Source organism: Oncorhynchus keta, chromosome 21, assembly GCF_023373465.1.
Source record: "Oncorhynchus keta strain PuntledgeMale-10-30-2019 chromosome 21, Oket_V2, whole genome shotgun sequence".
NCBI lineage: Eukaryota > Metazoa > Chordata > Actinopteri > Salmoniformes > Salmonidae > Oncorhynchus > Oncorhynchus keta.
The window spans coordinates 48861129-48874952 of NC_068441.1; the positions used below are offsets into that span (position 1 = coordinate 48861129).

General features: G+C 47.3%; 1 protein-coding gene across 1 annotated transcript in view; it reads right to left on the bottom strand.

Annotated features, from left to right (window-relative positions):
- Positions 1-13824, bottom strand: part of LOC118379680 (glutamate receptor-interacting protein 2-like) — a 186102-nt gene that overhangs the window by 130198 nt on the left and 42080 nt on the right. Inside the window, exons 6-7 of the mRNA XM_052474577.1 lie at positions 9705-9850; positions 5690-5837 (exon numbers count right to left, since the gene is read on the bottom strand). Coding sequence (XP_052330537.1) covers positions 5690-5837; positions 9705-9850 — 294 coding nt within the window. The remainder of the gene's footprint in view (positions 1-5689; positions 5838-9704; positions 9851-13824) is intronic.

The following is a 13824-nucleotide window of genomic DNA, read 5'->3' on the forward strand; positions in this document are numbered from 1 at the left end:
ACCTGTCTACCACACTACCTGTGGGTCTGTCTCCTCACCTGTCCACCACACTACCTGTGGGTCTGTTAACTCACCTGACCACCACACTAGCTGTGGGTCTGTTAACTCACCTGTCCACCACACTAGCTGTGGGTCTGTTAACTCACCTGTCTACCACACTACCTGTGGGTCTGTCAGCTCACCTGTCCACCACACTAGCTGTGGGTCTGTTAACTCACCTGTCCACCACACTAGCTGTGGGTCTGTTAACTCACCTGTCCACCACACTAGCTGTGGGTCTGTTAACTCACCTGTCTACCACACTACCTGTGGGTCTGTCTCCTCACCTGTCCACCACACTACCTGTGGGTCTGTTAACTCACCTGTCCACCACACTAGCTGTGGGTCTGTTAACTCACCTGTCCACCACACTAGCTGTGGGTCTGTTAACTCACCTGTCCACCACACTAGCTGTGGGTCTGTTAACTCACCTGTCCACCACACTACCTGTGGGTCTGTTAACTCACCTGTCCACCACTCTACCTGTGGGTCTGTTAACTCACCTGTCCACCACACTAGCTGTGGGTCTGTTAACTCACCTGTCCACCACACTAGCTGTGGGTCTGTTAACACACCTGTCCACCTCACTACCTGTGGGTCTGTTAACTCACCTGTCCACCACACTACCTGTGGGTCTGTTAACTCACCTGTCCACCACACTACCTGTGGGTCTGTTAACTCACCTGTCCACCACACTACCTGTGGGTCTGTTAACTCACCTGTCCACCACACTACCTGTGGGTCTGTTAACTCACCTGTCCACCACACTAGCTGTGGGTCTGTTAACTCACCTGTCCACCACACTACCTGTGGGTCTGTTAACTCACCTGTCCACCACACTAGCTGTGGGTCTGTTAACTCACCTGTCCACCACACTAGCTGTGGGTCTGTCTGCTCACCTGTCCACCACACTAGCTGTGGGTCTGTCAGCTCACCTGTCCACCACACTAGCTGTGGGTCTGTCAGCTCACCTGTCCACCACACTAGCTGTGGGTCTGTCAGCTCACCTGTCCACCACACTAGCTGTGGGTCTGTCAGCTCACCTGTCCACCACACTAGCTGTGGGTCTGTCAGCTCACCTGTCCACCACACTAGCTGTGGGCATGTTAACTCACCTGTCCACCACACTACCTGTGGGTCTGTTAACTCACCTGTCCACCACACTACCTGTGGGTCTGTCTCCTCACCTGTCCACCACACTACCTGTGGGTCTGTTAACTCACCTGTCCACCACACTACCTCTGGGTCTGTCTCCTCACCTGTCCACCACACTACCTGTGGGTCTGTTAACTCACCTGTCCACCACACTACCTGTGGGTCTGTCTCCTCACCTGTCCACCACACTACCTGTGGGTCTGTTAACTCACCTGTCCACCACACTAGCTGTGGGTCTGTTAACTCACCTGTCCACCACACTAGCTGTGGGTCTGTTAACTCACCTGTCCACCACACTAGCTGTGGGTCTGTTAACTCACCTGTCTACCACACTAGCTGTGGGTCTGTCTCCTCACCTGTCCACCACACTAGCTGTGGGTCTGTTAACTCACCTGTCTACCACACTACCTGTGGGTCTGTTAACTCACCTGTCCACCACACTACCTGTGGGTCTGTTAACTCACCTGTCCACCACACTAGCTGTGGGTCTGTTAACTCACCTGTCCACCACACTAGCTGTGGGTCTGTTAACTCACCTGTCCACCACACTAGCTGTGGGTCTGTTAACTCACCTGTCTACCACACTAGCTGTGGGTCTGTCTCCTCACCTGTCCACCACACTAGCTGTGGGTCTGTTAACTCACCTGTCTACCACACTACCTGTGGGTCTGTCTCCTCACCTGTCCACCACACTAGCTGTGGGTCTGTTAACTCACCTGTCTACCACACTACCTGTGGGTCTGTCTCCTCACCTGTCCACCACACTACCTGTGGGTCTGTTAACTCACCTGTCCACCACACTAGCTGTGGGTCTGTTAACTCACCTGTCCACCACACTAGCTGTGGGTCTGTTAACTCACCTGTCCACCACACTAGCTGTGGGTCTGTTAACTCACCTGTCTACCACACTAGCTGTGGGTCTGTTAACTCACCTGTCTACCACACTAGCTGTGGGTCTGTCAGCTCACCTGTCCACCACACTAGCTGTGGGTCTGTTAACTCACCTGTCCACCACACTAGCTGTGGGTCTGTTAACTCACCTGTCCACCACACTAGCTGTGGGTCTGTTAACTCACCTGTCTACCACACTACATGTGGGTCTGTCTCCTCACCTGTCCACCATACTAGCTGTGGGTCTGTCTGCTCACCTGTCCACCACACTAGCTGTGGGTCTGTCAGCTCCCCTGTCCACCACACTAGCTGTGGGTCTGTCAGCTCACCTGTCCACCACTCTAGCTGTGGGTCTGTCAGCTCACCTGTCCACCACACTAGCTGTGGGTCTGTCAGCTCCCTGTCCACCACACTAGCTGTGGGTCTGTCAGCTCACCTGTCCACCACTCTAGCTGTGGGTCTGTCAGCTCACCTGTCCACCACACTAGCTGTGGGTCTGTTAACTCACCTGTCCACCACTCTAGCTGTGGGTCTGTCTGCTCACCTGTCCACCACACTAGCTGTGGGTCTGTCAGCTCACCTGTCCACCACACTAGCTGTGGGTCTGTCAGCTCACCTGTCCACCACACTAGCTGTGGGTCTGTCAGCTCACCTGTCCACCACACTAGCTGTGGGTCTGTCAGCTCACCTGTCCACCACACTACCTGTGGGTCTGTCAGATCACCTGTCCACCACTCTAGCTGTGGGTCTGTTAACTCACCTGTCCACCACTCTAGCTGTGGGTCTGTCTGCTCACCTGTCCACCACACTAGCTGTGGGTCTGTCAGCTCACCTGTCCACCACACTAGCTGTGGGTCTGTCAGCTCACCTGTCCACCACACTAGCTGTGGGTCTGTCAGCTCACCTGTCCACCACACTAGCTGTGGGTCTGTCAGCTCACCTGTCCACCACACTAGCTGTGGGTCTGTCAGCTCACCTGTCCACCACACTAGCTGTGGGTCTGTCAGCTCACCTGTCCACCACACTAGCTGTGGGTCTGTCAGCTCACCTGTCCACCACACTACCTGTGGGTCTGTCAGATCACCTGTCCACCACTCTAGCTGTGGGTCTGTTAACTCACCTGTCCACCACTCTAGCTGTGGGTCTGTCTGCTCACCTGTCCACCACACTAGCTGTGGGTCTGTCAGCTCACCTGTCCACCACACTAGCTGTGGGTCTGTCAACTCACCTGTCCACCACACTAGCTGTGGGTCTGTCAGCTCACCTGTCCACCACACTAGCTGTGGGTCTGTCAGCTCACCTGTCCACCACACTAGCTGTGGGTCTGTCAGCTCACCTGTCCACCACACTAGCTGTGGGTCTGTTAACTCACCTGTCCACCACACTACCTGTGGGTCTGTCTCCTCACCTGTCCACCACACTACCTGTGGGTCTGTTAACTCACCTGTCCACCACACTACCTGTGGGTCTGTCTCCTCACCTGTCCACCACACTACCTGTGGGTTTGTTAACTCACCTGTCCACCACACTACCTGTGGGTCTGTCTCCTCACCTGTCCACCACACTACCTGTGGGTCTGTTAACTCACCTGTCCACCACACTACCTGTGGGTCTGTCTCCTCACCTGTCCACCACACTAGCTGTGGGTCTGTTAACTCACCTGTCCACCACACTAGCTGTGGGTCTGTTAACTCACCTGTCCACCACACTAGCTGTGGGTCTGTTAACTCACCTGTCTACCACACTAGCTGTGGGTCTGTCTCCTCACCTGTCCACCACACTAGCTGTGGGTCTGTCAGCTCACCTGTCCACCACACTAGCTGTGGGTCTGTCAGCTCACCTGTCCACCACACTAGCTGTGGGCATGTTAACTCACCTGTCCACCACACTAACTGGGCGTCTGTTAACTCACCTGTCCACCACACTACCTGTGGGTCTGTTAACTCACCTGTCCACCACACTAGCTGTGGGTCTGTTAACTCACCTGTCCACCACACTAGCTGTGGGTCTGTTAACTCACCTGTCCACCACACTAGCTGTGGGTCTGTTAACTCACCTGTCTACCACACTAGCTGTGGGTCTGTCTCCTCACCTGTCCACCACACTAGCTGTGGGTCTGTTAACTCACCTGTCTACCACACTACCTGTGGGTCTGTCTCCTCACCTGTCCACCACACTACCTAAGGGTCTGTTAACTCACCTGTCCACCACACTAGCTGTGGGTCTGTTAACTCACCTGTCCACCACACTAGCTGTGGGTCTGTTAACTCACCTGTCCACCACACTAGCTGTGGGTCTGTTAACTCACCTGTCTACCACACTAGCTGTGGGTCTGTTAACTCACCTGTCTACCACACTAGCTGTGGGTCTGTCAGCTCACCTGTCCACCACACTAGCTGTGGGTCTGTTAACTCACCTGTCCACCACACTAGCTGTGGGTCTGTTAACTCACCTGTCCACCACACTAGCTGTGGGTCTGTTAACTCACCTGTCTACCACACTACCTGTGGGTCTGTCTCCTCACCTGTCCACCACACTACCTGTGGGTCTGTTAACTCACCTGTCCACCACACTAGCTGTGGGTCTGTTAACTCACCTGTCCACCACACTAGCTGTGGGTCTGTTAACTCACCTGTCCACCACACTAGCTGTGGGTCTGTTAACTCACCTGTCTACCACACTACCTGTGGGTCTGTCTCCCTCACCTGTCCACCACACTACCTGTGGGTCTGTTAACTCACCTGTCTACCACACTAGCTGTGGGTCTGTCAGCTCACCTGTCCACCACACTAGCTGTGGGTCTGTTAACTCACCTGTCCACCACACTAGCTGTGGGTCTGTTAACTCACCTGTCCACCACACTAGCTGTGGGTCTGTTAACTCACCTGTCTACCACACTACCTGTGGGTCTGTCTCTCACCTGTCCACCACACTACCTGTGGGTCTGTTAACTCACCTGTCCACCACACTAGCTGTGGGTCTGTTAACTCACCTGTCCACCACACTAGCTGTGGGTCTGTTAACTCACCTGTCCACCACACTAGCTGTGGGTCTGTTAACTCTCCTGTCCACCACACTACCTGTGGGTCTGTTAACTCACCTGTCCACCACTCTACCTGTGGGTCTGTTAACTCACCTGTCCACCACACTACCTGTGGGTCTGTTAACTCACCTGTCCACCACACTAGCTGTGGGTCTGTTAACTCACCTGTCCACCACACTACCTGTGGGTCTGTTAACTCACCTGTCCACCACACTACCTGTGGGTCTGTTAACTCACCTGTCCACCACACTAGCTGTGGGTCTGTTAACTCACCTGTCCACCACACTACCTGTGGGTCTGTTAACTCACCTGTCCACCACACTACCTGTGCGTCTGTTAACTCACCTGTCCACCACACTACCTGTGGGTCTGTTAACTCACCTGTCCACCACACTAGCTGTGGGTCTGTTAACTCACCTGTCCACCACACTACCTGTGGGTCTGTTAACTCACCTGTCCACCACACTACCTGTGGGTCTGTTAACTCACCTGTCCACCACACTACCTGTGGGTCTGTTAACTCACCTGTCCACCACACTACCTGTGGGTCTGTTAACTCACCTGTCCACCACACTAGCTGCTTTGATCCTGTCGATGACGATGACCTGTTTGTTCCTGTGGGTGGCGGTTGTCAAGGTGATACCGAGAGCTGCCCCCGGTGATTTGGCGATCTCCACCAATAGGGGACCAGATGCATTCATCACAGTATCTGAAAGGCACAAATTAAGATTGAATTGAATACAGTTGCGGTAGTATTGGTAGAACAATTATCACAATATTCACGCAATGCTTGTGCACTTCCTTTTGATAATTAGACAGAAAAAAGCTGTTCCACAGTACAGGGTTTTAACAATGTTTTAGTGCCTGCAACTGTATGATGAGAATGATATGGCATTCAGAGTCCACCTCCCAGAAAGTTATTATAATCAGGAGTTAACAACAGGAACATGGGACAATTATCAGCCATTATAGTCCAGGGCGGTTCGGTTCAGGCCCTCGAGGTACAGAAGTACCGCTGCTTTCCTTTTTCACCTGGAAATAATTGGTCAATTATTGTGATTAATTGTCCAGAGAGGTCTGACTCAGTCTCTGATTAGAGAGGAAGCATGAAAACCAGCAGTACAGCAGCCAGGCAAATGCAGATATTGATTCATGCTTTTGTACACTATACTCAAAGTTGGTTGTAATATTCTGTGGTGGTAGTTGGTTGTAGTAATATTCTGTGGTGGTAGTTGGTTGTAGTAATATTCTGTGGTAGTAGTTGGTTGTAATATTCTGTGGTGGTCGATGGTTGTAGTAGTATTCTGTGGTGGTAGTTGGTTGTAATATTCTGTGGTGGTAGTTGGTTGTAATATTCTGTGGTGGTAGTTGGTTGTAGTAATATTCTGTGGTAGTAGTTGGTTGTAATATTCTGTGGTGGTAGTTGGTTGTAGTAATATTCTGTGGTAGTAGTTGACTGTAATATTCTGTGGTGGTAGTTGGTTGTAATATTCTGTGGTGGTCGATGGTTGTAATATTCTGTGGTAGTAGTTGGTTGTAATATTCTGTGGTGGTAGTTGGTTGTAGTAATATTCTGTGGTGGTAGTTGGTTGTAATATTCTGTGGTGGTCGATGGTTGTAATATTCTGTGGTGGTAGTTGGTTGTAGTAATATTCTGTGTTAGTAGTTGGTTGTAATATTCTGTGGTGGTAGTTGGTTATAGTAATATTATGTGGTGGTAGTTGGTTGTAATATTCTGTGGTGGTAGTTGGTTGTAGTAATATTCTGTGGTGGTAGTTGGTTGTAATATTCTGTGGTGGATAGTTGGTTGTAATATTGGATGATAGGGAATGGTTGTTGGAGGAGTAAAAGACAACAACGGCTGTTTCCATTGTCTAATTTTTTAACCACAGATCTGCAGCTAGCTAAGCGTATTTACCATTTACCACACACTGTACTCAATAGGGGGGCTTACTTTCAGCGGATTTGATATATACGAAGAGAACACGCAACCTTTTGTGAACGAGTTAGTCTGCTGTGTCTGCCTGGGACCCAGTCCCAGTACATAATTCTACCATGTCAGAGAACCCTGTCTAAAGGGAGACTGGGGGGAGTACTTCTCCCTGTTCCAGGCTTAGTGGGTGTGGCTTGCTAGGGTGGGCTTTTGGCAAGGTGTTACAGATTGTTCTGGAAAAATCTAATTTGCAACTGGCAACACTGGGTAGCCACTTTACCCTCAATACTGAGAGGAGATGAAGGGTCACCAGTCTGCCACTCAGCCAGATAGAAAACCTGCTATTTGAGATTGACAATTAAAACAAAACAAGGAGAGAGCACTCCCTACCACAGAGAGTAGCAGGATTGGCACTTAACCTTTGACTTCTGAGAAGAACGAACACAATGTTTTGTTTTTTTCCTATCTGAAGTTGAAGTCTACCAGACACCCCTCTCCAGGAAAGACATATGTTTCCATGAATATTACTCCATGAATATTACCCCATGAATATTACCCCATGAATATTACTACATGAATATTACTCCATGAATATTACTCCATGAATATTACCCCGTGAATATTACCCCATGAATATTACCCCATGAATATTACCACATGAATATTACTACATGAATATTACAACATGAATATTACTACATGAATATTAACCCATGAATATTACCCCATGAATATTACTCCATGAATATTACCCCGTGAATATTACCCCATGAATATTACCCCATGAATATTACCACATGAATATTACTACATGAATATTACAACATGAATATTACTACATGAATATTACCCCATGAATATTACCCCATGAATATTACCCCATGAATATTACTACATGAATATTACCCCATGAATATTACCCCATGAATATTACCCCATGAATATTACCCCATGAATATTACCCCATGAATATTACTACATGAATATTACCACATGAATATTACTACATGAATATTACCCCATGAATATTACTACATGAATATTACCCCATGAATATTACCCCATGAATATTACCCCATGAATATTACTCCATGAATATTACTACATGAATATTACTACATGAATATTACTACATGAATATTACTACATGAATATTACTACATGAATATTACCCCATGAATATTACTACATGAATATTACTATGAATATTACCCCATGAATATTACCCCATGAATATTACCCCATGAATATTACTCCATGAATATTACTACATGAATATTACTACATGAATATTACTACATGAATATTACCCCATGAATATTACTACATGAATATTACTACATGAATATTACTACATGAATATTACTACATGAATATTACCCCATGAATATTACTACATGAATATTACTACATGAATATTACCCCATGAATATTACTCCATGAATATTACCCCATGAATATTACCCCATGAATATTACTACATGAATATTACTACATGAATATTACTACATGAATATTACTACATGAATATTACTACATGAATATTACCCCATGAATATTAGCCCATGAATATTACCCCATGAATATTACTCCATGAATATTACCCCATGAATATTACTACATGAATATTACTACATGAATATTACTACATAAATATTACCCCATGAATATTACTACATGAATATTACTACATGAATATTACCCCATGAATATTACTACATGAATATTACTACATGAATATTACCCCATGAATATTACCCATGAATATTACTACATGAATATTACCCCATGAATATTACTACATGAATATTACTACATGAATATTACCCCATGAATATTACTACATGAATATTACTACATGAATATTACCCCATGAATATTACCCCATGAATATTACTACATGAATATTACTCCATGAATATTACCCCATGAATATTACCCCATGAATATTACTACATTAATATTACTACATGAATATTACTACATGCATATTACTACATGAATATTACCCCATGAATATTAGCCCATGAATATTACCCCATGAATATTACTCCATGAATATTACCCCATGAATATTACTACATGAATATTACTACATGAATATTACTACATAAATATTACCCCATGAATATTACTACATGAATATTACTACATGAATATTACTACATGAATATTACTACATGCATATTACTACATGAATATTACCCCATGAATATTAGCCCATGAATATTACCCCATGAATATTACTCCATGAATATTACCCCATGAATATTACCCCATGAATATTACACCATGAATATTACTACATGAATATTACCCCATGAATATTACTCCATGAATATTACTCCATGAATATTACTACATGAATATTACTACATGAATATTACCCCATGAATATTACCCCATGAATATTACCCCATGAATATTACTACATGAATATTACTACATTAATATTAGTCCATTTAACATTTCAGTGAGGTGAAACAAACAAATAAAAAAAGTAAAACAAAGTAAACATTCAGTCTGGATGCCAGACAACGAACAGTCAGTATAATTGATTTTATTTGTTTCATTATTACTTATTTATTTCTGCAGGAGAGTTTTCTCTGATGGTGTATATCATATCTCTATGGTTTCTCTTACCCATGATAGAGACGTCATACTCGATCTGGAAAAGAGCCTCCTGACCACACTGGTTGAGCACAGTGAGGGCATCTCCATGGTTGGCACTGTGGAGAGGTACCCCGTCAACACTCATCAGACGGTCGCCTGGCTTCAGAGTGCCCTCTCTACAGGGGGACATGGTACAGGGACAGGGACAGGGAGAGAGAGAGAGCGAGGGAGAGAGAGAGAGAGGGGGAAGTGAGAGAGATGGAAGTGAGAGACAGGGAGAGGAGAGAGACAGGGAGAGGAGAGGCAGGGAGAGGAGAGACGGGGAGAGGAGAGAGACAGGGAGAGGAGAGACAGGGTGATGAGAGAGACAGGGAGAGGGGAGACAGGGAGAGGAGAGACAGGGAGAGGAGAGACAGGGAGAGAGAGAGACAGGGAGGGGAGAGACAGGGAGAGGAGAGAGGAGAGAGACAGGGAGGGTAGAGAGACAGGGAGAGGAGAGACAGGGAGAGGAGAGACAGGGAATTGAGAGAGACAGGGAGAGGATAGACAGGGAGAGGAGAGACAGGGAGAGGAGAGACAGGGAGAGGAGAGAGACGGTAGGGAGACAGGGAGAGGAGAGACAGGGAGGGGAGAGACAGGGAGAGGAGAGACAGGGAGGGTAGAGAGACAGGGAGAGGATACAGACAGGGAGAGGAGAGAGACACGGAGAGGAGAGACAGGGAGAGGAGAGAGACAGGGAGAGTAGAGAGACAGGGAGAGGAGAGACAGGGAGAGGAGAGACAGGGAGAGGAGAGACAGGGAGAGAGACAGAGAGAGACAGGGAGAGGAGAGACAGGGAGAGGAGAGACAGGGAGATGGAGAGACAGGGAGAGGAGAGACAGGGAGATGAGAGAGACAGGGAGAGGAGAGACAGGGAGGAGAGAGACAGGGAGAGGAGAGACAGGGAGAGGAGAGAGACAGGGAGAGGAGAGACAGGGAGAGGAGAGACAGGGAAAGGATAGAGACAGAAAAGGGGAAGAGAGGGGCAGAGATGGGACACTGTTGTTTGGTTCAATAAACAGGGATAGATTCATTAGTATATCCAGGTTTTGTTCCTGGCCGCGTGACCTAACCAGGAACAATCTAGTGAAAATATGTTATACAAGACACACATAGATGCACAGATCCTTTTTACAGGGTGGGCAATCACAAACCCATGGCTTTTCTTTTTGATGTATGTGAAAGGTAAAGCAAAGCAAAAACCCTTTACAAATGTTACAAAACTGTCACATTAGACATTTTGTAAATTAATATGGCTTCTATCCAACCAAACTGTTAATGAATTCTACACAACTAAGATCCTGGCGACAAGTATTATTGGAAGACAACCACAGTCATGGAGACAACAGACACAGAGAAACATTGACTGAACCAAAGGCACAGAGAAGAAAGATGCCTCAGACAGCTTCACCCTACAGTCTTGTGGGTCAAAGGGGAGGGAGTGTGTGTGAGAGAGAGAAACAGAGAGAGAGAGAGAGAGAGAGAGAGAGAGAGAGAGAGAGAGAGAGAGAGAGAGAGAGAGAGAGAGAGAGAGAGACAGAGACAGAGAGGGAGACAGAGACAGAGAGAGAGACAGAGAGAGAGAGAGAGAGGAACAGAGGGAGAGCGGGACAGAGAGAGATCAGGACAGAGAAAGAGCGGGACAGGGGAAGAGAGAAACAGAGAGAGAAGGATGGGAAAGAAGGACAGGGACAGAGGGAGTGAGGAGAGGGAGGAGAAGAAGAAGAATTGCATGTTCTGTTCCAGTTTCTGCAACCTGTCACATGGTATTTAAGGGGCCGCATCTCAAACAATGTTCTGTAACTACATTCTGACTATCTTACAAATGGCAGAGAAAACCCAAGCAGCATTTCCATTCCCTCTGCCAAGTGGCACACTGAATAAATCCAGTTTCATTATGGCAGGAAGAGAGCACTCTGTTAGATCTCCTCTCCTCTCTTCTCTTCTCCTCTCCTTTCATCTCCTCTCTTCCCATCTCATTTCTTCTCCTCTCCTCTCTTCTCCTCTCTTCTCTTCTCCTCTCTTCTCTTCTCCTCCCCTCCCCTCTCCTCTACTCTCTTCTCATCTCCTCTCTTCTCCTCTCTCTCTCCTTCCTCACTCCTCTTCTCTTCTCCTTTCATCTCCTCTCTTCCCCTATCCTCTCGCTCTCCTTCTTCCTCTCTCTTCTCCTCTCCTTTCATCTCCTCTCTTCTCCTCTCTCTCTCCTCCTCTCTTCTCTTCTCCTCTCCTTTCTTCTCCTCTCTCTCTCCTTCCTCACTCCTCTTCTCTTCTCCTTTCATCTCCTCTCTTCTCCTATCCTCTCGCTCTCCTTCTTCCTCTCTCCTCTTCTCCTCTCCTTTCATCTCCTCTCTTCTCCTCTCTCTCTCCTTCCTCTCTTCTCTTCTCCTCTCCTTTCATCTCCTCTCTTATCCCCTCTCTCTCCTTCCTCACTCCTCTTCTCTTCTCCTTTCATCTCCTCTCTTCTCCTATCCTCTCGCTCTCCTTCTTCCTCTCTCCTCTTCTCCTCTCCTTTCATCTCCTCTCTTCTCCTATCCTCTCGCTCTCCTTCTTCCTCTCTCCTCTTCTCCTCTCCTTTCATCTCCTCTCTTCTCCTCTCTCTCTCCTTCCTCTCTTCTCTTCTCCTCTCCTTTCTTCTCCTCTCTTCTCCTCTCTCTCTCCTTCCTCACTCCTCTTCTCTTCTCCTTTCATCTCCTCTCTTCTCCTATCCTCTCGCTCTCCTTCTTCCTCTCTCCTCTTCTCCTCTCCTTTCATCTCCTCTCTTCTCCTCTCTCTCTCCTTCCTCTCTTCTCTTCTCCTCTCCTTTCTTCTCCTCTCATCCCCTCTCTCTCTCCTTCATCTCCTCTCTCTCTCCTTCCTCTCTTCTCATCTCATTTCTTCTCCTCTCTTCTTCTCTCTCTCCTTCATCTCCTCTCTCTCCTTCCTCTCTTCTCATCTCCTCTCCTTTCATCTCCTCTCTTCTCCTCTCTCTCTCCTTCCTCTCTTATCTTCTCCTCTCCTATCCTTTCCTCTTTTCTTCTCTCCTCTCTTCTCCTTTCTCTCTCCTCTCCTCTCTTCTCCTCTCTTCTCCTCTCTCTCTCCTTCCTCTCTTGTCTTCTCCTCTCCTCTCCTTTCCTCTTTTCTTCTCTCCTCTCTTCTCCTTTCTCTCTCCTCTCCTCTCTTCTCTCTTTTCATCTCCTTTCCTTCTACCTCTCCTCTCTTTTCTTCTTTTGTCCTCTCATCTCTTGTCCTCTCTTCTCCTCAACTCTCTTCTTTTCTCTTCCCTCTCCTGTGTTATACTATCTTCTCGTCTCTTATCCCCTCTTCTCCTCTCTTATCCCCTCTTCTCCTCTTCTCACTTCTCCTCTTCTCTCTTCTCCTCTCATGTATTCTCCTCTTCTCTCTTCCCTCCTCTTCTCTCTTCTCCTCTCATTTCGTCTCCTCTTCTCTCTTCTCTTCTCTCCTCTCCTCTCCTCTCCTCTCCTCTCCTCTCCTCTCCTCCTTTCTTTTCCTTTCCTATCATCTCCACTGTCTCAACTTCTACCCCTTCCTCTTCCCTGTCCGGGGGTGTCCTCGGATGGGGCCACAGTGTCTCCTGACCCCTCCTGTCTCAGCCTCCAGTATTTATGCTGCAGTAGTTTATGTGTCGGGGGGCTAGGGTCAGTTTGTTATATCTGGAGTACTTCTCCTGTCCTATTCGGTGTCCTGTGTGAATCTAAGTGTGCATTCTCTAATTCTCTCCTTCTCTCTTCTCTCTGACATGATGACTCCTTGTTGTCCCCAGTCCACCTGACCGTGCTGCTACTCCAGTTTCAACTGTTCTGCCTTATTATTATTTGACCATGCTGGTCATTTATGAACATTTGAACATCTTGGCCATGTTCTGTTATAATCTCCACCCGGCACAGCCAGAAGAGGACTGGCCACCCCACATAGTCTGGTTCCTCTCTAGGTTTCTTCCTGGGTTTTAGCCTTTCTAGGGAGTTTTTCCTAGCCACCGTGCTTCTACACCTGCATTGCTTGCTGTTTGGGGTTTAGGCTGGGTTTCTGTACAGCACTTTGAGATATCAGCTGATGTACGAAGGGCTATATAAATAAATTTGATTTGATTTGATTCTCATTTCAATTCTCCTCT